Source organism: Anser anser (assembly GCF_964211835.1).
Source record: "Anser anser genome assembly, chromosome: 36".
Classification (NCBI taxonomy): Eukaryota; Metazoa; Chordata; class Aves; order Anseriformes; family Anatidae; genus Anser; species Anser anser.
Genome location: NC_139757.1, coordinates 176,369 through 201,835, shown reverse-complemented (window position 1 = coordinate 201,835; position 25,467 = coordinate 176,369). Strand labels below are relative to the sequence as shown.

At 62.7% G+C, this 25,467-nt stretch overlaps 3 protein-coding genes across 3 annotated transcripts; all 3 read right to left on the bottom strand.

The window, feature by feature from the left end:
- Positions 1-604: 604 nt before the first annotated feature.
- On the bottom strand, positions 605-11,465 carry DHX34 (DExH-box helicase 34). Its single transcript, XM_083815244.1, has 16 exons — positions 10,195-11,465; positions 8,912-9,223; positions 6,071-6,331; positions 5,867-5,969; positions 5,575-5,792; positions 5,276-5,450; positions 4,997-5,190; positions 4,808-4,909; positions 4,440-4,679; positions 4,190-4,357; positions 3,973-4,084; positions 3,733-3,833; positions 3,401-3,646; positions 1,794-1,970; positions 1,590-1,713; positions 605-1,370 (listed from the first exon to the last, which is right to left on the bottom strand). The coding sequence occupies exons 1-16, from the start codon at positions 10,843-10,845 to the stop codon at positions 1,237-1,239; spliced, it is 3,318 nt and encodes a 1,105-aa protein (XP_083671370.1). The 5' UTR covers positions 10,846-11,465; the 3' UTR covers positions 605-1,236.
- Positions 11,466-12,529: 1,064 nt separating this feature from the next.
- Positions 12,530-14,306, bottom strand: LOC310888504 (C5a anaphylatoxin chemotactic receptor 2-like). Its single transcript, XM_083815243.1, has one exon. The coding sequence runs from the start codon at positions 13,528-13,530 to the stop codon at positions 12,553-12,555; it is 978 nt and encodes a 325-aa protein (XP_083671369.1). The 5' UTR covers positions 13,531-14,306; the 3' UTR covers positions 12,530-12,552.
- A 140-nt stretch (positions 14,307-14,446) lies between these two features.
- On the bottom strand, positions 14,447-24,564 carry CCDC9 (coiled-coil domain containing 9). The gene is made up of 17 exons (XM_083815213.1): positions 24,450-24,564; positions 23,683-23,787; positions 23,315-23,431; positions 22,466-22,484; positions 22,154-22,362; positions 21,988-22,071; positions 21,030-21,185; positions 20,784-20,944; positions 20,664-20,692; positions 20,467-20,572; positions 20,261-20,339; positions 19,407-19,590; positions 19,206-19,313; positions 18,949-19,056; positions 18,762-18,826; positions 17,462-17,647; positions 14,447-15,994 (listed from the first exon to the last, which is right to left on the bottom strand). The coding sequence occupies exons 1-17, from the start codon at positions 24,450-24,452 to the stop codon at positions 14,921-14,923; spliced, it is 2,793 nt and encodes a 930-aa protein (XP_083671339.1). The 5' UTR covers positions 24,453-24,564; the 3' UTR covers positions 14,447-14,920.
- Between the last annotated feature and the right edge of the window lie 903 nt (positions 24,565-25,467).

Genomic DNA, 25,467 nt, shown 5'->3' with positions numbered 1-25,467 from the left:
CAAAGTCGGAGCCGAGCAAAGCAAGGAAGCCGAGCAACCGGTGGCGGGGAGGGGAGGAAGGATGCTTACGGTGGGGGGAGGCCACTGCCACCACCCAAATTAGCATCCCCCTGCCTCTAAACCCCAATAAGCTGCTTAGCGAAGCACCCGCTTAATTAATTCCTGCCAGGAATTACCTGGATGAGAGCGGTAATTAACTGCGGATAAGCCCGAGCAAGGAGGCAAGGCGAACGGCAAGTGGCAAAGGGTGCGAGCCGAGGGGTGAAAACAAGGGAAGAAATTTCAATTTACAAAGAAAAAAGGGGATGAGGAAGCACTCAGCATCCTCCCTCGCCACGCCTGGCCGCTTGAGCTGCTTTGCCAGCAAAAAAAAAAATAATCTAGGCTTTTCCTTTTCCCCTCTATCGCCCGTTTTATGGCCATGGAGCCCTTGAAAGAGTTAAATCTGCACAAAAAGCTGCAGGTCTTAAAAAACCAATTAAAATCCCAAGAAACTTTGCTCTGGGAGCAGTTCATTACACCGAAGTGTCACGATGTCGCTCAAGCTGCGATGATTGTTATTTTTTTTAATTCCTGGTAAATAAAACGCAGCACGCCACGGAGCTAAAAATACCACCAGATTGCTTTTAATTTTTAATTAATTGCCATTTTCGGCCCCAAAAAAAGGGCATTTTTGCAGCCACGGCTTGAAAGCAGACCTCGCAGGGTAACGCGGCAGGGGCGCTCGGGTCACCCATCAGCGGTGTCGCGGGGTTTTGGGGTTGGTTTTTGAGTCTTGAGGCTCCTCGAGGCCTTGGGGACGTCACGACGTGGTGGCACGGGCCCTGTCGGTGCCTTTTGCGGCGATGCAGCGAGAGGAGGAGATGAAGCAGGGGACAAAATGCGGTGTGGGAGTGCCACATGCTGGCTGCGCCGCGCCGTGCAGCAGTACGGGGCAGGGGAAACTTCCCCAAAACCCTGCCCTGGCTGCCCCCGACCTCCAGGACAGCACCCAGCTTCTCAAAAAAACACATTTATTTATATTTAACACCCCCAAAAAAAAAATTAAATCAAGTTTTCCCAACCTGAGGACATGTGACAGTGTCAGCGATGAGCCGCACGATGTCCCTGAGGATGCAGCTGATGTCTCTAAGGGCACCAAGGGCAGCGGAGCAGGGGTTTCCCCCAATTTTGGGGGTCTCCACCCTCCCCAGGAGGCTCCGAAGCCCTCGGGGCAGGCGTCCCAGCGAGCAGGGGTCACCGGTGCTGCTTCTTGTGCCGGAGGATTTCGGTGGGCGTGAGGGTGAAGTCCTGCTGGCAGATGTCGCAGTGGTAGAGCCGGTGCAGGGCGGAGGTTTTCGAAGAGCTCCCAGCCTCTTCCTCCGGGGGGGCTGCGGGGGCAGACAGTGCAGGATCAGCCCCAAAACCCTTTAAGGATCATCCCCCAAATCCGTTTATTCCATCCCCACCCCAAAAACTCTAATTTTGTGCCACATTTTCAGGGCGCGGTGACGATCGCCGCCATCCCTCTCCCTTTACCAACCCTCCCCCGCGCCCCCCCCAGGGAAATTTGTCCCCAAATGTCCCCAGTCCCAGCCCCGGGGGCTCACCCTCGGAGGGCTGGCAGGCGCTCTCGTGGCACATTCGCTCCAGGGGGGTGAAGGGCATGTGGAGACCGCAGTGGGGACACGTCCAGAAGCTCTGCAGGCACTCGCTGTAGAGATCTGTGTCCGTCTAGGGGGGGGCACAAGGACAGAAATGGGACACGCACCCCCAGGAGGATGTAAAAGAGGGTGGGAGAAGGGGGTACTCACGGCCAGGCAGTTGTAGGTGAGGAATTCGGTCACCCTGTGGCCACCTTTCACCTCGTCGGGTTTCAGCTCGGTGCCCTGGAAGAGCCCCGGGAGCTGGGGGGCCGCGGGCACGGTCTGGGGGCCGACGTAGAGAGTTTGCTTCTCCAGCCCCGTCAGCTGGCGCAGGCGGTACGGCGCCTGGGGGGGACACGAGGAGATGCTGGGGGACACGCCGAGGAGCTCCCCGAAAACCTCCTGGGGCCAGCCTTAAACCCGACGCGAAGCCCCGGGGGTGCGTGACCGAGCACCGCCGCGGGGTCGAGGCTGGAGGCACCCCAGGGGGGAGGCCAGAGCCCGTGCGGGCGCTCCGTGAGCCCCCCCAAATTAAAAAGTGGTCGTGGTGTTCGGATGGATCCTCCTCGGTAAGATATCACTGTATGTATAGTATATATACTAGGGATATATGTATATAGTATATGCAGTAAGGTAGAGTCGTATATATAGAATATAGACTAGGGATATACGTATACTGTATAGACAGTAAGATAGAATCCTACATATAGTATATCTACTAGGGATATACGTATACAGTATATACAGTAAGGTAGAATCGTATGTATATCTACTAGGGATATATGTATACTGTATAGACAGTAAGATAGAATTGTATATATAGTATATATACTAGAGATATATGTATACTGTATTATACAGTAAGATATCACTTATATATAGTATATCTACTAGGGATATATGTATACTGTATAGACAGTAAGATATATATAGTATATATACTAGGAATATATGTATATATGGAATATATGCATACTAGGAATGTATGTATACAGCGCATACAGTAAGATAAAATTGTATATATGTAGTATATATACTAGGGATATATATATACTGTATATACAGTAAGATATCATTGTGTATGTAGTATATATACTAGGAATATACATATACTGTGTAAACAGTAAGATATCATATATCCATAGTAGATATACTATATATAAATGTATGCTGTATAGACAGTAAGATATAATCATATATATAGTATATATACACTAGGGATATATATATATATACAGCATATACAGTAAGATATCATTGTATACGTAGTATATATATACTAGGGATATACATATACTGAGTATACAGTAAGATAGAATTGTATATATAGTATATATCCTAAGGATATACGTATACTGTATATACAGTAAGATATAATCGTATATATAGTATATATACTAGGGATATATGTATACTGTATATACAGTAAGATAATCGTATATATAGTATATATACTAGGGATGTATGTATACAGCATATACAGTAAGATATCATTGTATATGCATTATATATACTAGGGATATACGTATACTGCGTATATAGTAAGATATGATCATATATATAGTATATATACTAGGCATATACGTATACAGCAAGATATAGCTGTATATATAGTATATCTACTAGGGATATACGTATCCTGTATACTATACGGGGACCACCCCAGTGCTCCCCGACGCCAGCACCTCCCCGTGGCGTCTCCCCTTCACTTTTACCCCGATAAACCACGAGAAGCACCCCGCGCGTCGCGACCGCCCCCCCCTCCAGCCCCCCACCTCCATCCCCAGGAACTCCAGCAGCCCCCGTTTGAGCGCGGAGAGGTCCCTGGAGCTGGGCTCGTCGCCCCCGGGGTCCAGCTGCTGGTCCAGGAGCTTCTCCCAGGAGGCTCGGAGCTGCAGGGCGGCGGCGAGGAAGCGCAGGGCGGCGGCGGCGTCGGGCAGGGTGAGCTCCAGCCAGCCGTCCGCCACCAGGCGCGTGCAGTCCGCGTTGGTGTCCAGCGAGCGGGAGAAGAGCAGCAGAGCCTGGAGGAGCGAGGCGGGGACGGCTTGAGAGGCTGCGAGGGGGTAGAGAGGAAGAGGAGGAGGAGGAGGAAGCACCGAGAGCCCACCTGCAGCGCCGGCACGCGGATGCAGTTGACCAGGTAGGGCTTGGTGGTCTCCAGCAGCGAGACGAAGGCGAGGAGCTGGTGGTGGCGGCTCAGCCCGTCCTCTGCAAGGACACGAGGGGCATCTCAGGGGTGGTCCTGAGCCTCTCCCCGTCCCCAACAACGGGGGGTTGCTGGACCCCAATGCCAGAGGGGCTCTCCATCCCGAAACGGGTGCAGAAAAAGCTGATCGGGGTCGCCCACCTTTGGTCCCGCCGCGCTCCTTGCCCTCCTTGGCATGCAGCAGCTCCGGGCTGGTGGCGAAGACGCAGGACGGGTGAAGCACGACGCCCTGCTTGCTCTTGGTGTGGAAAATCTGCGGCGAGAGCAGGATGAGCGCTGCAGAGCCCCCAAAAAAGGGGCTGGAGCGTGGGCAGAGCCCCCCAAATCCGAGGGGTGGATCGCGGACGGGGACACGCACCTGATCCGAGTCCTTGCGGCTGTTGTTGAGCGCGTCGGGCACGGCCAGCTGTGGGTAGAGCCCCCTGCACAGCACCAGCTTGAGCAGGGCGAGCTGCGAGGGCGACAGGACCGAGCCGGACACGGCCTGCAGCTCGTCCACGTCGTGGCGGAGCTTGAACTTGACGTCCTGCGGGGACAGAGAAGGTGCTGAGAGCTCGGTCAGGGCCTGATTCTGCCTCCTGAGTGAGGGAACAGGAGCCAAGGCTCACCTGGATGTCGACACTGCGCTCACCGGGCTCGCCGGCGCCCGCTCCTTCCTCTTCCTCGCCGGAGGAGCCGGCGGTGCCGTCCTGGAGCCGCAGCACCTTGCGCTTCCGTCCCTGCGTCTCGGCGTGGCGGCGGTAGAGCCGGTGCAGCTCGCGGCGCTCCCGGTGCCGGCTCTGCCGGCTGTAGCTGTCGCTGGGCCGGCTGGGGGCCGCCTCCAGCAGCCGGTGGTCTCGGAGCAGCTCCTGTTTTGGGGGGAGGAAGCGTCGCTGAGAACCCGCAGGTTAAAAAAAAAAATGGGGAAGGTTTAGGGTGAATTTGGCTCCGTCGCGCAGAACGCGAAGCTCACGATGGGGCCGGATCCTGCCCTCACCTGGAACTGCCGCCGCAGGTTGGCAGCCTCGTAGAGCCGATGCTCCTCCAAGCCCCGCCGCCGGCACCACTTGCGCGAGCTGCCGCCGCGCTCCGACTTCACCTGCACGGGGACGCCGCGGGTTCCGGTACCGGCCCCAAAACGGAGCCGTTTCCCGGCCCCGTCCCACCATCTCCTCGCCCCCCTCACCTGCACCCACTCGTTGAAGGCGTTGAGCAGCGTCAGGGGGTCCCCATGGGGGCTCTCGAGGGGCCGCCGGGCGGTGGCGCAGTCGGGGTTGGCGTTGGAGAGGCGCAGGAAGGGCGACTGCACGCTCAGCGCCGCCGCCACCGTCAGCGTGGGCTCGGCCAGCCCGAAAAGCGCGCCCAGCACCAGCATTTTGCCTGCGGGACGGAGGAAAGGGATGCAGCGAGGGCTTAAAAGGGAGGTTTTGGGGGGGGTTTTGTGCACCCCCTGACCGTCACTCACCCACCACCACGTCCACAGGCAGCTGGGCCAGCAGCGTCCCGATGGGCGTCAGCTCCTCGGCTTCGTCCAGGGCCCCCTGCTCCCGCAGGTAGCGCACGGCCGTCTCCAGGCTGGCCGCGGGAGGGGGCTCCAGGAAGGGGAAGGTCCGGGGGTCGCCCAGCCCCATGCTTTTTACCTGGGGGAGAAGCACGCAGAGCTTCGTGGAAGGGAACAGCCGGGGAGGGGTTACGCTGCGAAGATCCCAAGCACCTCGTTTTGGGGGCTCCGACTGCCCCCTAAAAAGGGGGGAACCCCGTTACCTGGAGGACCAGAGCATCGAGCGCGACCCGCTGGATCTCCGGCACGGGGTAGGGGGAAAAGGCGTCGTAGTCGGATTCGGCGTAGAGCCGGTAGCAGACACCGGGCCCCGTCCTGCCCGCGCGTCCCTTCCGCTGCTCGGCGCTCGCCCGGCTGATCCAGAACTCCTGCAGGCGCTGGAGCTTGCCCTGGGGGTCGTAGCTCATCTCCTTCACCTTCCCTGGAGGGACGGAGAAGGTCAGGGGAGGGCAGGGGGAAGCAGGAGGCTCCCCCCCGAGGCCGGCGAGGCTTCACCCGAATCCAGCACGAAGCGCACGCCGTCGATGGTCACCGAGGTCTCGGCGATGTTGGTGGCGAGGATGCACTTTCGGACGCCGGGAGGGGGCACGTCGAACACCTGAGGGATGAAAAAAAGGAGGGCAGGGGGACCAGGAGCTCAGCAACACTCCGTCAGGGCAGGTCTAAACGCAAGCTCCTCGCGTCCCCGCGGCGCCCAACCTTATCCTGCTCGCCGACGGAGAGGGTGCTGTGCAGGGGCAGCACGATCCAGCGCTGCGTGTGCGCGGCGTAGACCTGCGCCGCCTCCTGCACGGCGCCGATCTCGGCCACCCCGCTGAGGAAAACCAGGAGGTCGCCGCGCTCCTCCGGGGGGTACTTGTGGTCGATGGCCTGCAGCACCCGCAGGTAGGGCCGGGGGTCCAGGCGCTCCGGTTTCCCCGCCGCCGCCGCCTCCTCCTTGGGGATGGGCTCATAGATAACCTGGGGGAGGCAATAAAAAAAAAAAAAAAATCAAAAAACGGGGATGTGAGGAGTGCGGGGCTGGTCCTGAGCCGGGATCCAGCCCTAAAATCAGGCTTGGTGCTCACCGAGATGGGGAAGATCCTCCCCAGCACCTGATCCAGCCTCAAAATCACGCTCTCCAGCCCCAAAATTGCACTTGGGGCTCACCGAGATGGAGAGGATCCTCCCCAGCACCTGATCCAGCCCCAAAATTGCGCTCTCCAGCCCCAAAATCACGCTCACCGACATGGGGAAGATCTTCCCGGGCACCTGATCCAGCCCCAAAATCGCGCTCAGCACCCACCAAGATGGGGAAGATCCTCCTGGGCACATGATCCAGCCCCAAAATCACACTCTCCAGCCCCACAATCATGCTTGGTGCTCCCTGAAATGGGGATGGTCCTCCCCGGCACCTGATCCAGCCCCAAAATCGCGCTCAGCACCCATAAAGATGGCGAAGATCCTGCCGGGCACCTGATCCAGCCCCAGAATCACACTCTCCAGCCCCAAAATTGCACTCGGGGCTCACTGACATGGGGAAGATCCTCCCCAGCACCTGATCCAGCCCCAAAATCACGCTCTCCAGCCCCAAAATTGTGCTCCCCGAGAGGGAGAAGATCCTCCCCGGCACCTGATCCAGCCCCAAAATCATGCTCGGGGCTCACCAAGATGGGGAAGATCCTCCCCAGCACCTGATCCAGCCTCAAAATCACACTCTCCAGCCCCAAAATTGCACTTGGGGCTCACCGAGATGGAGAGGATCCTCCCCAGCACCTGATCCAGCCCCAAAATTGCGCTCTCCAGCCCCAAAATCACGCTCACCGACATGGGGAAGATCTTCCCGGGCACCTGATCCAGCCCCAAAATCGTGCTCAGCACCCACCAAGATGGGGAAGATCCTCCTGGGCACATGATCCAGCCCCAAAATCACACTCTCCAGCCCCACAATCATGCTTGGTGCTCCCTGAAATGGGGATGGTCCTCCCCGGCACCTGATCCAGCCCCAAAATCGCGCTCAGCACCCATAAAGATGGCGAAGATCCTGCCGGGCACCTGATCCAGCCCCAGAATCACACTCTCCAGCCCCAAAATTGCACTCGGGGCTCACTGACATGGGGAAGATCCTCCCCAGCACCTGATCCAGCCCCAAAATCACGCTCTCCAGCCCCAAAATTGTGCTCCCCGAGAGGGAGAAGATCCTCCCCGGCACCTGATCCAGCCCCAAAATCATGCTCGGGGCTCACCAAGATGGGGAAGATCCTCCCCAGCACCTGATCCAGCCTCAAAATCACACTCTCCAGCCCCAAAATTGCACTTGGGGCTCACCGAGATGGAGAGGATCCTCCCCAGCACCTGATCCAGCCCCAAAATTGCGCTCTCCAGCCCCAAAATCACGCTCACCGACATGGGGAAGATCTTCCCGGGCACCTGATCCAGCCCCAAAATCGTGCTCAGCACCCACCAAGATGGGGAAGATCCTCCTGGGCACATGATCCAGCCCCAAAATCACACTCTCCAGCCCCACAATCATGCTTGGTGCTCCCTGAGATGGGGATGGTCCTCCCCGGCACCTGATCCAGCCCCAAAATCGCGCTCAGCACCCATAAAGATGGCGAAGATCCTGCCGGGCACCTGATCCAGCCCCAGAATCACACTCTCCAGCCCCAAAATTGCACTCGGGGCTCACTGAGATGGGGAAGATCCTCCCCAGCACCTGATCCAGCCCCAAAATCACGCTCTCCAGCCCCAAAATTGTGCTCCCCGAGAGGGAGAAGATCCTCCCCGGCACCTGATCCAGCCCCAAAATCGCGCTCAGCACCCATAAAGATGGCGAAGATCCTGCCGGGCACCTGATCCAGCCCCAGAATCACACTCTCCAGCCCCAAAATTGCACTCGGGGCTCACTGAGATGGGGAAGATCCTCCCCAGCACCTGATCCAGCCCCAAAATCACGCTCTCCAGCCCCAAAATTGTGCTCCCCGAGAGGGAGAAGATCCTCCCCGGCACCTGATCCAGCCCCAAAATCATGCTCGGGGCTCACCAAGATGGGGAAGATCCTCCCCAGCACCTGATCCAGCCTCAAAATCACACTCTCCAGCCCCAAAATTGCACTTGGGGCTCACCGAGATGGAGAGGATCCTCCCCAGCACCTGATCCAGCCCCAAAATTGCGCTCTCCAGCCCCAAAATCACGCTCACCGACATGGGGAAGATCTTCCCGGGCACCTGATCCAGCCCCAAAATCGCGCTCAGCACCCACCAAGATGGGGAAGATCCTCCTGGGCACATGATCCAGCCCCAAAATCACGCTCTCCAGCCCCACAATCTTGCTTGGTGCTCCCTGAGATGGGGATGGTCCTCCCCGGCACCTGATCCAGCCCCAAAATTGCGCTCAGCACCCATAAAGATGGGGAAGATCCTCCCGGGCACCTGATCCAGCCCCAAAATCACACTCTCCAGCCCCAAAATTGCGCTCGGGGCTCACTGAGATGGGGAAGATCCTCCCTGGCACCCGATCCAGCCCCAAAACCGCGCTCTCCACCCCCGAAACCCCGCTCACCGAGATGGGGAAGATCCTCCCGGGCACCTGCAGCACGGGGGCGCCCCCGAAATAGTCGGAGAAGAGGCGGATGTTGATGGTGGCCGACATCAGCACCAGCTTCAGGTCGGGCCGGGCGGGGAGCAGGCGCCGCAGGACCCCCAGGAGGAAATCTCCGTGCAGGTGCCGCTCGTGGACCTCGTCGGCGACGATCACCTCGTAGGCGGGCAGCGCCGGCTCCCGCTGCGCCTGCCGCAGCAGCAGCCCCTCGGTCAGGAAGACGACGCTGGTGGCGGGCGAGCGGCTGCTCTCGAAGCGGATCTGGTAGCCCACCTGGGGGGGGAGGGAGAGGAGAATTGGGTCAGAAAGAGAGAAAAAAAGGGATTTACGGCGCTCGCCGGGCGTCACGGTCCGGCGGTAGGGCGGTGGGAACGGCCGACGATCGACCGTCCCGCGTCCAAGCAGAAGGTTCTTTAATTATTCGTTAATTATTCGTCCCAAAAGGAGCTTTAAGACACTAAAAAAAGGCAGGGTTAAGATGCTAAAAGCAATTTTAAGACACGAAAAGGAATTTTAATTCTCTGCTGTGCCAGAACTGCTCACTTTTACCTTGTTTTTAACCTTCTACTTTCTACTTTCACCTTTTCAACAATTTTTCTTTTTTTTTTTTACGAATTGTTTCTTTTTTACCTTTTACTTTCTATTTTTTCTACAAATCGTCTCCGATGATGCTCCCAGGCTGAGTGTTTTAGGTAAATATTAACGCTGCGTCACCACACGTCACCTTCAAAGTGCTCTGCTGTGCCAGAACTGCTCACTTTTACCTTTTTTTAAACCTTTTTCCTTGTTTTTTTTTTACATATCGTTTTTTTTTTACCTTTTACCTTTTTTTTTTAACCTTTTTCATTTTTTTTTTAAATACACTGTCTCCGATAATGCTCCCAGGCGGAGCGTTTTAGCCAAATATTAACGCTGCAGCGCCGCACGTCGCCTTCTAAGCGCTCTGCTGTGCCGGAACCGCTCACTTTTACTTTTTTTTTTTACCTTTTACTTTCTACTTATACCTTTTTTTAACCTTTTTCCTTCCTTTTTTTTTTCTTTTTTCTAAAAATTGTCTCCAATAATGCTCCAAGGCGGAGTGTTTTAGGCAAATATTAACGCTGCAGCGCCGCGCGTCGCCTTCTAAGCGCTCTGCTGTGCCGGAACCGCTCACTTTTACCTTTTTTTTTATTTTTTTACCTTTTTCTTTCTACTTTTTTTTTTTTTTTTTTTACAAGCCGTCTCTCCAGCCGCTCCCAGCTCACCTGGTCGCCGTACTGCTGCAGGCTCTCGAAGGCCACCCGCTTGGCCAGCGAGACGCAGGCGATGCGGCGCGGCTGGGTGCAGGCCACGCGGCGGTAGCCGGCGGCCAGCAGGAACTGCGGCACCTGCGTGGACTTGCCGCAGCCGGTGTCGCCGGCCACCACCACCACCTGGTTCTCGGCCACGGCCCGCAGGAGCCGCCGGCGAGCCCGGGCGATGGGCAGAGCCTCGCGCTCCCGCTGCAGCTTGGCCAGCTTGGCGAAGCTCCGCTTCTGGCCGAAGTCTAAGTAGAGCAGGAGGGCGTCGAGGAATTCCTTCAGGGCTTCCCGGGGCACCCGCGGGTGGCCCGGGGACGGCTCGGGGCTCGGCACCGCCAGGTTGACGCGGTGCCGGGGGTGGTAGCGGCGCGGCAGGCCGAGGCGGCGGGCGGGTGGCTGGTCCTCGTCGCCGTCCCGCGCCGGCTCCCGCTCCGGCCGGCGGCTCTGGAAGCGGCGCAGGCGCTCGAAGAAGGCCCAGAAGCCGCGGCTCTCCTCGGGGCAGGCCCGCCGGGGGAAGTAGAGCTCCTCCAGCCTGCGCCGAGCCGCCGGGCAGTCCCAGTCCCACCGGTACGGCCGCGGGGCCCCACCAGGAGCGGGGTCCGGCTCCGGCTCCATCACGGCTCCGCCGGGACCGAACCCTACACGCCTCGGGGCCTGGTCCTGGGCTCCTTCAGGGCCCGGGCCCGGTTCTCCGAGGCCTCAGCCCCTCCAGGACCCGGTACCGGCACCCCCAGGCCCTGGTCCCAGTCCCTCCAGGCCCTGGTACTGGCTTCCCTATGCCCCAGGCCCCTGTCCTGGCTCCCCCAGGCCCCGGTCCCTGCCCCTCCAAGACCCGGTACCGGCACCCCCAGGCCCCGGTGCCGGTCCCAGCTCCCCCAGACCCTGGTCCCAGTCCCTCCAGGCCCCGGTACCGGCACCACCAGGCCCCACACCCCAGTACCAGCTCCCCCAAGCCCCCGTCCCTGCCCCTCCAGGACCCGGTACCGGCACCCCCAAGCCTCAGGCCTCGGTCACTGCCTCTGTGGTCCCCGGTACCGGCTTCCCTAGGCCCCACGCCCCGGTACCGGCTCCCCCAGGCCCCGATCACGGCCCCGGTCCTGGCCCCGGTCCCGGTCCCGGTCCCGGTCCCGGCTCCCCCAAGCCCCGGTCCCGGCCCCGCTCCCAGCCCCGGTTCCCCAGGCCCCAGGCCCCGGTCCCGGTCCCGGCCCCGCCAGGCCGCACGTGGGCGCCCGAGCCTCGCCGCGGCGGGGGAAGGGGCGTGGCCAGGGGGCGTGGCCACCAATGGGGGCGGGGCGATGGTGGCTGGGGGCGGGGCGAGGCGGGGAGGGGGCGGGGCGAGGCGGGGAGGGGGCGGGGCGAGGCGGGGAGGGGGCGGGGCGAGGCGGGGAGGGGGCGGGGCGAGGCGGGGAGGGGGCGGGGCGAGGCGGGGAGGGGGCGGGGCGAGGCGGGGAAGGGGCGGGGCGAGGCGGGGAGGGGGCGGGGCGAGGCGGGGAGGGGGCGGGGCGAGGCGGGGAGGGGGCGGGGCGTGCCCGGCGCGGCCCCGCGGTTCCTCCAGGGCTCCGACGCTGGTGCCACCGGCAGCGACGTTGTCCTAAAATGTCCCCAAATGTCCCCAAATGTCCCCATTGTCCCCAGCCACCCCTATTCCCCAACCGTCCCCATTGTCCCCAACCGTTCCCATTGTCCCCAACCACCCCCATTGTCCCCCACTGTCCCCATATGTCCTCAACCACCCCCATTGTCCCCAGTCGACCCCGGTGTCCCCAACCACCCCTGTTTTCCCCCCACTGTCCCCGTTGACCCCACGTGTCCTCGTTGTCCCCATTGTCCCCAACCACCCCCCTGGTCCCCACTGTCCCCGACTGTCCCCATTGTCCCCCAAATTTTCCCAACTGTCCTCATTGTCCCCAACCATCCCCGTTGCCCCCCAACTGTCCCCCTTGTCCCTCTCTATCCCCCACTGTCCCCATCCATCCCTGTTGTCCCCCAGTGTCCCCACCCATTTCCAACCATCCCCATTGTCCCCCATTTCCCCCATCCACCCCCATTGTTCCCCACTGTCCCCAACCATCCCTATTGTCCCCACCCATCTCCAGTGCCCCCCATTGTCCCTGTCCACCCCCACTGTCCCCAACCATCTCCAACCATCCCCATTGTCCCCAACCAACCCCACCGTCCTCATCCATCCCCATTGTCCCCCACTGTCCCCAACCCCTGTCCCCTCAGGGACAACCCCCCCATCACCCTTTCCTTCCCCCCACCTACCCCCCCCCCCCCCCCCAGGGACAATCCCCCCAGCTCACAACCACCCTTTATTGACCGCTACACCATGTCCTCGGTGGTACAAGGGCTGGGGTCACCGGGGGGGTCCCCGTCCCGCAGCACCCACGCCAGGCGCCCCCCCAGGGAGCGGGCACGCCCCCGGCCCAGCAGCACGTAGAGGAGGGGGTTGAGGGCGCCGTTGAGGTGGGCGAAGGCGATGGCCAACGGTTGGGCGCCCAAGGCCCGCTTGTAGGGCGCCACGCCGGGCGCATGGAGCGCCAAGGCCACCAGGACGGCGTGGTAGGGCAACCAGCAGGCGAAGAAGCAGCCCACCAAGGCCACCACGGTGGTCACCGGCCGCGTGGCGGGGTGGCCGCGGGCCAGCAGCCACCCGTAGCAGCCCGCCATGGCCACCACGGGGCCGACGAAGCCGGCAAAGAGGCGGAGGGCGGCGAGGGCGAGCTCGGCACCGCGGCCAACCGCCGCGTAGTCCAAAACGCACGTCGCCTTCTCAGAGAAGGGGTCGCGGCGCAGGGTGCGGAGGACGAAGGAGGGGATGCTGAGGAGGGAGGCCAGCACCCACACGGCCCCGCTGATCCGCCGCGCCGTCCGGGGAGTCCGGTGCCACCAGCGCGTCGCCACGGCGCAGCGGTCGGCGCTGATGGCCGTCAGGAGCAAGACGCTGGTGAACATGTTGAGGATGGTGAGGGAGGGCACGAGCTTGCAGGCGAAGCTCCCCAAGGGCCAGTGGTGGTCCTGGGTCAGCGGGAGGGCCAGGAAGGGCAAGGCCAGGCAGCAGAGGAGGTCGGCCACCGCCAGGTTGAGGAACCAGATGCCGTTGACCGTGCGCCGGAGGGCGACGCTGCTCACCCAGATGACGGCGATGTTCCCTGGGACCCCCAGGAGAAAAGCCAGGGCGTCCAGCCCCAAAGCTGCCCCGGTGCCGGGGGGCAGCCCCGGGGCCTCCTCGAAAGCCGGGGCAGTGAAGTTGAGCTCGAGGTCGGCGTAGTCGGTGCCGAGGTCCCACGAAGACGTCATCCTCCGCTCGTGTCCCCACCGGAGTCACCCCAGGTGGAGCGAGGGGCGCCTCGGAGACGTCTCCACCGCTGCCACCACGACGAGGACCTTTCTGACCACAGGTCAGGATCTGTCCCCTCCGGAACGAGGAGCTTGAGCAACCTCCGGGCAGTGGGATGGGACCTTTGCGTCATCCGGCCCCAAAAAGTTGCCCTGGCAGCAAAAATCCTCCCAAAAAGGAGAACTGCGGGAGCAGGTCTTGCTCAATGCTTTATAGGAGCCAGAACACCCCCGGCCATGGTTTTTTTTTTTTGGTTGTTTGTTTTTTTGAATTTTTAGGATTTTGGGTGCCAACTTACCCCCCAAGAATGCTCCCGGAGCTCACAACACCACCGCCGTTCCCGGCAGGATCCCACGAGCTGCGTCCCTCCCCGCCACACCCACGCGTGCCCTGAGTCATCCAGGGGTGGAGGAGCCCTGATGGGGTGGAGGAGCCCCGGGGCTGCATCACCCTCCCCGGGGAGAAACTCCAACGAGCAGCTCAAGGAGAAACCCATGGAGAATCCCAAGGTAAACCCCAAAGAGCAGCTCAAGGAGCAACCCCAAGGAGAACCCCAAAAAGCAGTTCAAGGAGCAACCCCAAGGGGTAACCCCTGGAGAACCCCAGAGAGAAACCCAAGGTGAACCCCAAAGAGCAGCTTAAGGAGTAACCCTGAGGAGCAACCCATGGAGAACGCCAAGAACCAGCTCAAGGAGCAACCCCAAGGGGCAACCCTTGAAGAATCCCAAGAACCCCAAAAAGCCACTTAAGGAGCAACCCTGAGGAGCAACCCATGGACAAGCCCTTGGAGAAGAACTCCAAGAAGAACCCCAAAAAGCAACCTGTGGAGACCCCAAGGAGAGCAACCCAACAAACACCTCGAGGGGACACAACCCGCAGCGGCTCGGCGATTTATTGGCGATGTTGGACGCGGCTACGGCAAAGGCACGGGGCTGAGGTGGCTGGGGCAAAGGAGGTGACCCCCTTTTGGTGGGGCACGCCGCGCCCCAGCACTTTGGGGTGGATTTAGCCCAACGGGAGGAGGCTCAGGGAGGCTCAGCCTCACCTCAGAGCTCACTGACCCACGGGGACGGGGGGCGGGGAGGGCTTCAGGTGGTTTTTATGGGGCTGAGAGTGGGGCGCAGGGTCCAGGATTGGAGGAGAAGGCGGCAGCTCCAGGAATCTGGAGTGTGATGGCCTCTGGGAGAGCCTCCAGAAGGTCCACAAGGTCAAGACGTGGGCTGCTTTGACCCTCCAGCTTCCCCACTCTGGAAAAAAGGATAGGGGATGATGGACGCTTCCCCTTGTAGATTCGAGTCCCACCCGGACCCCCCAGGAGAGGAGGAGAAGGCGGTGGCCTCGTGCAGGAGGTCACACGGTGGTGCTGACGCTGTGGTCGTCCACGGTTGACTTGGTCTTCATGTGGCTGTCGCCCAGGGTGCTGCCGGAGAGGTCCTCGCTCATCACGCCACGCAGCACGGCGCGCCAGGAGCGCTGGCACTTGCCCTTGAAGTCCTGGCCCATCACCATGTAGATGATGGGGTTGATGCAGCTGTTGATGTACGCCACGCCGGTGGCCACGGGGTCCACCACCACCGCCACGCCCTTGAACGAGGTGCTCTGAGACGGGGTGGAGGCCAGGATGAGCCCCACCACGTGGAAGGGCAGCCAGCAGGCGAAGAAGCTGACGATGACCACCAGGACGAGCCTGGTGGCCTTCTTCGAGCGGGCGAAGCGCTTGCTGTGGACGCGGGCCAGCAGCAGCCCGTAGCAGCTGGTGATGACCACGAAGGGCACAAGGAAGCCGAAGACAAAGCGGAAGATGGCGTTGAGGAGCTCGGTGAGGCGCTGGTGCTGCTCGACCATTGTGTAGCTCAAGACGCACGTCGTCTTCTCGGAGAAGGATTCGCGGCGCAGGGTGCGGAAAATGAAGGAGGGGAGGGTGAAGAGGACAGCCAGCACCCACGCGGCCGCGCAAGCCCCCCGGGCCATCGCCAGAGTCCGGTGGTTCTGGCACCACACCGGCCGCATCACCAGGGCGCAGCGGTCGGCGCTGATGGCCGTCAGGAGCAAGACGCTGGCGAACATGTTGAGGATGGTGAGGGAGGGCACGAGCTTGCAGGCGAAGCTCCCCAAGGGCCAGTGGTGGTCCTGGGTCAGTGGGAGGGCCAGGAAGGGCAAGGCCAGGCAGCAGAGGAGGTCGGCCACCGCCAGGTTGAGGAACCAGACGCCGTTGACCGTGCGCCGCAGCTCGAAGCCGCTCACCCAGATGACGGCGGCGTTGCCCAGCACACCCAGGAGGAAGATGACGGTGTAGAGCGCCAGGATGGCGCGGTGGCTGGTGGGGACCTCATAGTCGCCAAAGTCTTGGAAGTTGTAGTCCTCCAGGTCGGAGTAATTGGAGTAGTTGTAGCTCTGGAAGTCCATCGTGCACCCGGTTGCAACCTAGGAGCAAACCCCGTTAGGCGGGTGAGAAGCGACGTGGTGGTGGGACGAGGACTTCTACCTCGGGGTCCCCCCGTAGGACACGTCCCCACCACGAGCAGGGTGCAGGGACATCTCATGGTGGCCCTTAATATCGAAAGGGGCTTCCAGGAAACCTTGGAAGAAACGCTTCTCCAGGTGGAGAAGGCTGCACCGGTCAAGGGGTAAGGTTTTAGGCTGAAAAAGGAGAGGTTTGGGTCGGACGGGGCGTCGGGCAGTGCGATCTGGTGGAGGATCGCGGCAGGGGCTGGGAGATCTCCGAGGGTCGCGTCCAACCCAACCCAACCCCACCCCACCCTACCCCTCATCTTCACGCCCTCCTCCAACTGAGGGACCTCTCCACCCATGCGGGGAGGACCCAGGAGCTGCCCTTCCCCTCCCAACCCTATGGAGATGCCCTTCCCCTTCCAACCCTACGGAGCCTCCCTTCTCCATCCATCCCTACAGAGAAGCTCTTCCAACCCTACGGAGCCGCCCTTCCCTGCCCAACCCTACAAAGATGCCCTTCCCCTTCCCCTTCCAATCCCATGGAGCTGCCCTTCCCCATCCAACCCTACGGAGATGTCTTCCTCAATCCAACCCTACAGTGATGCCATGCCTCTTCCAACCCTATGGAGATGCCCTTCCCCATCCAATCCTACGGCGATGCCATGCCTCTTCCAACCCTACGGAGATGCCCTTCCCCATCCAACCCTACGGAGCCGCCCTTCCCCTTCCAACCCTATGGAGATGCCCTTCAAACCCTATGGGGCTGCCCTTCCCCTTCCAACCCTACGGAGCCTCCCTTCTCCGCCCAACCCTACAAAGATGCCCTTCCAACCCTACAAAGATGCCCTTCCCCTTCTAACCCTACAGAGATGTCCTCCTCAATCCAACCCTACGGCGATGCCATGCCTCTTCCAACCCTACGGAGCCGCCTTTCTCTGTCTGACCCTACAGAGCTGCTCTTCCACGGGGCCAGCGGCACCCCAAGAAGCCAGCGTTGCACAAGAGCCTCCAGCCGCTCGCCGCCCTCGCCGTCACCAAGGAACCCGCGATTTCCCCATTTCCTTGGCGAGCCCTTCTCCTTCCTCCTGCCTTATGCAAGCGGCCGGGTGAGGAAACACCGGGGCATCTTCCCCGGGGGGCTACTGGGGGGGTTCGGGCCCTTGGAGCCGGGGATGGGACCCCAGGGCGAGGAGGAGGGCGCGATGTGGAGCAGGAGACCCCGGGGAAGAGCTGGGTTGACCACCACGCAACCATGGAGAGGAGATTTGGTGCCTATAGGGGATTCGGTGCCTATAGGGAGGGGATTCGGTGCCTGCAAGCACCGCGACGCAGCCAAGAGGCTCCACCGGGAGCACCCGGCGTGCGCGGAGAGGGACGGAGCCCACCCAGGGGAAAATCTGGGAACCCACCGGGGTCGGGGTCTGGATTTTGGGGGCTCACCTGGTCCCCGCGGGCTGCGGCCGCTCTCCCGGTGCTGACGGCAAAGGACGGGGCCGTGGGGCGGCGCGGTTTTATACCGGCAGTGAAGAGGAAGCGGTGGCAGCAGTGGGAAAGGAGCGGGGCCACCGGTGCTGGGTGGGGTGGCGACCCGAAATGGGAGGAAACAGGGTGGTGAAACCCCAAATCCTTTTTTTTTTTTTTTAATTTATTTTTTTGTAGGAATTCCGAGGTGGTGCCCTGAGCATCCTGGTCCCGTCCGTGTCCCATCGCTGGGGGCGCTGCACCCAGCCGCTGCCCCCCAAGCACCCCCCGGGCCCCAATTCTCCTCCTTTCACCCCAAAACCTCCCCCAGAGCCCTAGTTCTCCTCCTCTCACCCCAGCCCAAGCCCCAAATCTCCTTGTTTCACCCTCAAATTCTCTCAAGGGCTCCAAAATCTCATTTCACCCCCCCCAAACTCCCCATGGGGCCCCCAAATCTTCTAATTTCACCCCCAAATCTCCACCCAGGACCCCAAATTTCCTCATTTCATCCCCAAATCTCCCCCTCTCAGAACCCCAAAATCTTCTCAGTTCACCCCCAAATCCCCCCCCCGAGCCCCAAAAATCTTCTCATTTCACCCCAAATCCCTCCCCAGGACTCCAAATCTTCTCATTTCACTCCCAGATCTCCCCAGGGCCCCAAAATCTTCTCTTTTCACCCCAAATCTTCTCATTTCACCCCACTCCTCCTCCTCAGTGGACACGGACCCCCCCACGAGGCCCACCTTCATTGCGGGGTGGGGGGGGACCCAGCACCAGGGACCAGGCGCAGCGGCTTTTTTGAGATTTATTTTACAAATCCCCCCCCCCAAAAAAAACAAACAAACAAAAAAAACAGGGCAACATCTGGGGGGGGGGGGAATCAACTGCTCCCCCCCCAGCTCCAGGGCCTTGAAGGAGGGGGGGACAGGGACCTCAAAATGAACACGAGGACCCTAAAACCAGGCACGACATTTGGGGGAGCCCCCCCACCCCCCCAATTTTTGTAGGGGGAGGGGGGGGACACACGACAGGAAACAGGAGCTGCGGCGGCGACCTCAGGGCTGCGTGGGGGGAGGCAAAAGTTTAATGCGGGACAGACGGACGGACAGACAGCCATACAGCAAGCAAGCCCCCCCCCCCCCCCGTGAAAAATAAAGCCAGAAGCCCCCCCCCCAGAGTGAGAGAGGGTCCGTGTCCGAGGCATGCAGGAGGACGGACGGACAGACGGACGGGACAGTCAGCTGGCGGCCGGGGGGGGCGAGCGCTTACGGAAACGCACCCGCTGGAAGTCGGTGATCTCCACCGTGCCGGGGGGGGGGCCCTCGGGGTCCTGCAGCGCAGCTTCTGGGGGGGGCGGGGGAGAGGAATAAAATGGGGGGGGGGTCGTTAGAGCCCCCCCCTTAAATTGGGGGAGGCGGCGTGGTGGTGTTACACCCCCCCCCCCCCCTCGTCGTCGCTGTCCCCACCTTGTGTCGGGTGCTGGGGGGTGGGCACGGGGCGCCCCGCGTCCGGGGGGGGCTGGGGGGGGCCCTGCAGCCCCCCGGGGGGGCCCAGCTGCTCCGTGAGGCTCAACCCTAAATGTGGTGGTGGGGGGGGGGGGGGGCACAAATCAGGGGGTTCCTCCCCCCCCCACAAAATATATCCCACAGCTCAGCATGTGCTGAAGAAGGGGGGGGGGGGGACACACCTAATTTGTGACCCCCCCCCCCGCCTTAAATTTTACCTGCAGGTTCTGCCGGGGTGGGGGCCGCGGGGGGGGCACCCCTCAGGCTGCTGGGGGGGGCGGGGGCCAGGTCCATCTCCTCGCCCCAGTCGCGGACGGGCCGGTGGCCTTGCGGGGGGAAGAGGGGGCTGAGGGGGGGGCAGCCCCCCCCCGCCGGGCTGGGGGGGGGCAGAGCGGCGGGGGGAGACGGGGGGGACGCACTGAGGGGGGCTTCGGCCTTGCCGGGTGAGGGGGGGGCGCTGCCTTCGTCGTCTTCCTCATCTTCCTCGTCCTCCTCATCCTCCTCGTCGTCGTCCTCGCTGACGTCCTCCCACTCATCCTCGTCCTCGTCCTCCTCGGGGCTGGGGGGGGGCTGCAGGGGGGTCCCGCTGGGGGCTGCTTCAAGCTGGGGGGGGGGGGGGACACAGAGAGGAAGGGGGGGGTCCCAAAAAATTGGGGTCCCAAAAAAAAGGGGGCAGCTTTGGGGGGAGGTGATAAAAGGGGGCTGAAAAAAGGGGGTGGCTTGGGGGGGGCCAAAAAATGGGGGAAGCTTTTTGGGGGGGTCACCAAAAGGGGGCAGCTTTTGGGGGGGGCGTCCCCAAAAGGGGGCAGCTTTGGGGGGGGTCCCTAAAAGGGGGCAGCTTTAGGGGGGGGTCCCGTCCCCAAAAGGGGGCAGCTTTTGGGGGGGGGGTGTCCCCAAAAGGGGGCAGCTTTTGGGGGGGGGGTGTCCCCAAAAGGGGGCAGCTTTTGGGGGGGGTGTCCCCAAAAGGGGGCAGGTTTGGGGGGGGGGCGTCCCCAAAATGGGGCAGCTTTTGGGGGGGGGGTCCCTAAAAGGGGGCAGCTTTGGGGGGGGGGGTTCCCCAAAGGAGCCAGCTTTTGGGGGGGGTTCTCAAAAAGGGGACCCCCCCAGAAAAGGGGCAGCTTTTGGGGTGGATGGCTGGTCCCCCCCAAAGCCAGGGGGAGATTTATCGGGGGGGAGGGGGAGCACGCAAACTGGGGGCACTTTTTTACGGGGGGAAGACCCCCCAAAAACGGGGGGGGGGCTTTTTTCTTGGGGGGGGGGGGCTCAGCCTCACCTCCTGCGCCCCCTTCCCATCGGTGCCGCCGGGCTGCGCCGCCGGCTCCTTCTCCTCCTCCCAGCGGTCGTCGTGCATGCTGGGGGGGGGCAAAATGCGGGGGGGGGGCGATATCAGAGCCCCTCGAGGACAGAAATTTGGGGGGGGGGGCAGGAAAAAGGGAGGGGAGCAGTAAAAAAGGGGGGGCATTACCCCCCCGCACTCACCTGTAGGGTTTGGTGCCCGGGCTGCGCCCGTGGCCCTGCCGCTTCCTGCGCGGCACAGGCAGGAACTCGCCGAAGGTGGGGGGCTTGGGGGGGCGCTTGGGGGGCTCTGGGGGGGGGGGCGAGCCCCGCTCAGAGCCCCCCCCTTAAAGAAAAAGGGGGTGCCCCCCCCCAAAAAATAAATCAAGGTGATATCGCACCGTGCTCGGCGTCGGGCGCGTCGTTGAACCTGCGGGAGGGGGGATGAGTTGGGGCTGGGGGGGTAAATAAATTGGGGTAAATTGGGGGGGTTTTGGGGTTCGGGGGGGGGGGTCACCCACATGCCGTCAGTCTTGTCGGCGTCCCACTCGCGGCGCCACTGCCCGGTGGGCTGCCGGTGGCGGGCGAGGCGCTGGCGGTCGATCTCCTCGCGCTCCTGCTTCCAGCGCGCGTACTCGGCGCGCTCGCGGCCCGTCATGGTGGGGGCGGCGCGGCGGCGGCCCTACGATGGGGGGGGTTAAAATACCTTAAAAAAAACCCAAATCCTCCTTTTTTTGGCCCCGTAAAGCCTCGGGGGGGATACTCACGCGCTGCTCCAGGCCGGCCCGCACGCCCTCGAAGTCGGCGCCCCCCCAGTTGCGGCCGTGCCGGCGGCTGCCCCCGTGCCGCTCGTCCTGCGCGGGGCCGCGGCGCCGGGGGTCGTCCAGGAAGCTGCGCACGGGGTTGCGGTCCCGCAGGCCGTCCTGGGGGGGGGGGGGGGGGACTGTCGCGACGGGAGGGGGCCATATCGCAACGGGGGGGCCATATTGTGACGGGAGAGGGCCGTGTCATGACAGAGGGGACCATATCGCAAAGGGAGGGGGCCATGTCGTGACAAAGGAGGCCATATCGCGACAAGAGGAACTTGTCGCAAAGGAAGGGAGCCATATTGTGACGGGAGGGGGCCGTGTCGTGACAAAGGAGACCATATCATGACAGGAGGGGACTTATCGCAAAGGGAGAGGGCCATATTGTGACGGGAGGGGGCCGTATCACGAACAAGGGGGGCCCCATCGCGACCTTATCGTGACGGGAGAAGGGTATTGTGACCAGAGGGGATCCCGTCGCAACAGGAGGAGCCTTGTCACGACAGGAGGGGGCCGTGTCGCAACCACAGGGGCCCTGTCACGACAGGAGGAGCCTTATCATGACAGGAGGGGGCTGTGTCCTGACCACAGGAGGGTCCTGTCGTGACATGAGGGGCCTTGTCACGACGAGAGGGGGCCGTATCGTGACCAGAGAAGCCTTATCATAAAGGCAGGTGTCCATATCACGACAAGAGAAGGTCAATCAGGATAGAAGGGCCTTATCGTGACAGGAAGGGGTTGTGTCGTGACAGCAGGGGCCTTGTCGCAACTGTGGGGGTCCTGTCACGACAGGAGGGGGCCTTGGAGGGGTCCTGTCGTGACCCAAGGGCCTTATCGTGACCACAGGGGGCCCCCGTTGTGACCGGAGGAGCCCTGTCGCGACAGGAGGGGGCCCTATCGCGACGGGGACCCCGCTCACCCGCTGGTTGCGCTCGTACTCGGCGATTTTCTCCATCTCCTCGTTCATCCTCTCGATGTTTTGCCGCCGCCGCTCCTCCCATTCCTATGGGGGGGGGATTTTTTTTTTGGGGGTGGGGGGGGGGGTCCCAAACCCTTTAAGCCCCCCCCCAAAACCCTAAAACCACCTGGGATTTCCGGTCGGGGCCAGCGTCGCCCCCTGGCCCCCCCCCAAGCGCCCCCCCCCGGCCCCCCGAGCGCCGCCCGCGGGCACCGCGCTCCTCGGGGCCGGGGGGGGCTCCCCCGGGGGGGGCGGCCGGAGGGGCGGGGGGCGGCGGCGGCGCCGCGGGGGGGTCTGGGGGCGGCGGGGGCCTTCCGCTCGGTCCGGCGGCTTCTCCTGGGGGGGGGGGGGAGAGGGGGTGAGGGGGGAACGGTGCCCCAAAATGCCCCGTACCCCAAAAGCATCCCCCCCCCCCAAAAAAAAAACCCTTCCCCATCACCTGGCCCCACAAAGTGACCCTAAAGAGCCCCCCAAAACTTCCAGCCCCCCCCCAAACCCCAGAATTCTCCCCCCCAAAAAAACAGGACCCCCCCCCCAAACCCCCCACTCACCCCAAGACCCCCCCCAAATGCCCCAAGACCCCCTCCAAACCCCCAGGACCCTCCCCCAAATCCCCCACTCACCCCAAGACCCCCCCAAACCCACTCAGATCCCACCCCAAACCCCTCAGGACCCCACTCACCCCAAGACCCCCCCCTAACCCTCAGACCCCCCCCGGACCTCCCCCAAGCACCCCAGGACCCCCACTCACCCCCAGACCCCCCCCAGGACCCTCTCCAAACCCCTCAGGACTCCCCCAAACCCCTCAGGACCCCCTGAAAGCCCCCCCACCCTCCATATTCCCCCCCCAAACCTTCCATATCCCTCCCTAGACCCCTCAGGACCCCCCCAAATCCCCCCCAACCCCTCAAAACCCCCCCAAACTCCCTCAGACCCCCCCAAATCTTCCATATTCCCCCCCCCAAAACCCCTCAGGACCCCCCCAAACCCCTCAGGAACCCAAATCTCCCCCAACCCCCCCAGGCCCCCCCAAATCTTCCATATTCCCCCCAAACCCCTCAGGACCCCCCCCCAAACTCCCTCGGACCCCCCCCCAAATCTTCCATAATCCCCCCCCAAATCCCCTCAGGACCCCCCCCAGATCCTCCCCGAACCCCACTCACCCCGAGGCCCCCCCAGATCCCCCCAGGACCCCCCCCAACCCCTCAGGACCCCCCCAAATCCCCCCCAGACCCCCCCCAAATCTTCCATAATCCCCCCCCAAACCCCCTCAGGACCCCCCCCTTACCCCGAGCCCCCCCTCCTTATGCCCCTGGCGCCGCTCGGGCTCGGGGGGCCGCCGGTGCCGCGGCGCCGTCACCGCCACCCCCTCCTGCTCCGCTCGCCTCCGGTCCTCCTCGATCTCCTGGGGGGGGTCAAAAAAAGAATGGGGGGCCATCAGCAGCCCCCACCCCAAAATAAAGCAGCCCCCCCCCCCCCGCCTCGAAACCCTAAAGGGTTTTATAGGGGCGCCAAGGACGCGTCCCCATGGCTTAATCCCGGATTAAGCGGCCTCGTGGTGCTAATCTGGTGGGATTAAAGAGGAAGGGGGGGGCACAGGGGGGGTTCTCGGATTTGGGGGGGGGTCTCGGAGGTATCGGGGGGGGGGGTCTGGACCTGGTAGCGCCGGATGAGGGCCTCGTTCTTCTTGCGCAGCGCCTCGATGCGCTTGTCCAGCTCTGCGTCCTTCTCCTCCTTCGACCTCAGGTCCAGCGCCGCCGCCTGGGGGTGGGGGGGGGGGGGGGGGGCGAAAAAAATCCCCCCAAAATTAAATAAAAGGGAATAAACGGGGACAGAGCCCCCCCCCCCCCCGTCACAGGGCTTGACCCGGAGCCCCCCATGCACAGCCTGGAGCCCCCCCCCCCCCCCCCCCGACACAACTGGACTCCTCCAGACCCAACTGGGGCCCCCCCCAGACCCTAAAACTGAGCCCAGGAGCCCTGGAGCCCCCCAGACCCAAATGGAGCCCCCCCCGGAGCCCCCCCAGACCCCTTTTGGACCTCCCCCAGGCCCCAAAGCCCAGCCCCGGAGCCCCCCCAGACCCAACTGGAACCCCCCAGGCCTCTTCTAGACCCCCCCCCAGACCCCAAAGGCCCCCCCAGGCCTGCCTTGGACCCCCCCAGGCCCCAAAGCCCAGCCCTGGAGCCCCCCCAGGCCCAACTGAACCCCCCTCAGGCCCCTTCTGGACCCCCCCAAGGCCCCAAAGCCCCCCCCAGGCCCCAAAGCCCCCCCCAGGCCCCAAAGCCCCCCCCAGGCCTCTCCCGGACCCCCCCCCGGCCCAACCAGAGCCCCCCCCAAGCCCCTTGGACGCCCCCCGAGCCCCCTCTGGACCCCCCCCAGGCCCCAAAGCCCCCCCCCCCCGACCCCCCCAGGCCCCCCCTCACCATGGCGGGGCCGCCCCAGGCCCAGCCCCCGGCCCTGGGCGCCCCCCCCCCCCCGCGCGCAGCCGCCGGGCGCCGCTCAAGGCCCCGCCTCGTCCCGCCTTCGGAGCGGCTTCCGCTTCCGGTCACGTGCTTGGGGCGGGTATATGGGTGGGGGGGTGTTAAAAGGGCGAGGGAGGGATCGGTGGGGCCCACTGGTTGGGTTGGAGGGGGACAAGGGGACAGGGGGAGGGGTGACAAGGGGAGGGGGGACAAGGGGAGCTGTCTGGCCAGGCACTGTACCCAGACTGGCCCCTTCATGTCCCCAAATATTCCCATGTCCCCCAATGTCCCCATATGCCCCCATGTGCCCCTGTCCCCAAATCCCCATCAGCCCCTTGTCCCCATCAGCCCCATGTCCCCACCAACCCCACATCATTGGTTTTGGGGTCCCTGCCATTCCGTGTCCCCGTCAGCCCCATGTCCCCATCAACCCCACGTCATGGGTTTTGGGATCCCTGCTGCCCCACGTCCCCATCAGCCCCACGTCCCCAACAGCCCCATGTCCCCATCAGCCCCATGTCCCCACCAACCCCACATCATTGGTTTTGGGGTCCCTGCCATTCCGTGTCCCCATCAGCCCCACGTCCCCGTCAGCCCCATGTCCCCATCAACCCCACGTCACGGGTTTTGGGGTCCCTGCCATTCCGTGTCCCCGTCAGCCCCATGTCCCCATCAACCCCACGTCATGGGTTTTGGGATCCCTGCTGCCCCACGTCCCCATCAGCCCCACGTCCCCAACAGCCCCATGTCCCCATCAGCCCCATGTCCCCATCAACCCCACATCACGGGTTTTGGGGTCCCTGCCATTCCGTGTCCCCATCAGCCCCACGTCCCCATCAGCCCCACGTCCCCATCAACCCCACATCATGGGTTTTGGGATCCCTGCTGCCCCACGTCCCCATCAGCCCCACGTCCCCAACAGCCCCATGTCCCCATCAGCCCCCCATCACGGCTTTTGGGGTCCCTGCCATTCCACGTC

What these genes read in the sequence shown, in the direction of transcription:
- DHX34 (XM_083815244.1), bottom strand. Translation starts at nt 10,845, where the DNA reads ATGGAGCCGGAGCCGGACCCCGCTCCTGGTGGGGCCCCGCGGCCGTAC. An exon ending in CCTTCAACGAGTGGGTGCAG is followed by an intron (nt 4,910 to 4,996) that starts GTGAGGGGGGCG and finishes GTCCCCGTGCAG; the next exon opens with GTGAAGTCGGAGCGCGGCGG. An exon ending in ACCTGCGGCGGCAGTTCCAG is followed by an intron (nt 4,680 to 4,807) that starts GTGAGGGCAGGA and finishes CCCCCAAAACAG; the next exon opens with GAGCTGCTCCGAGACCACCG.
- LOC310888504 (XM_083815243.1), bottom strand. Translation starts at nt 13,530, where the DNA reads ATGACGTCTTCGTGGGACCTCGGCACCGACTACGCCGACCTCGAGCTC.
- CCDC9 (XM_083815213.1), bottom strand. An exon ending in CCCTCATCCGGCGCTACCAG is followed by an intron (nt 23,432 to 23,682) that starts GTCCAGACCCCC and finishes GACCCCCCCCAG; the next exon opens with GAGATCGAGGAGGACCGGAG. An exon ending in GGGCCGGCCTGGAGCAGCGC is followed by an intron (nt 20,945 to 21,029) that starts GTGAGTATCCCC and finishes CCCCCATCGTAG; the next exon opens with GGCCGCCGCCGCGCCGCCCC.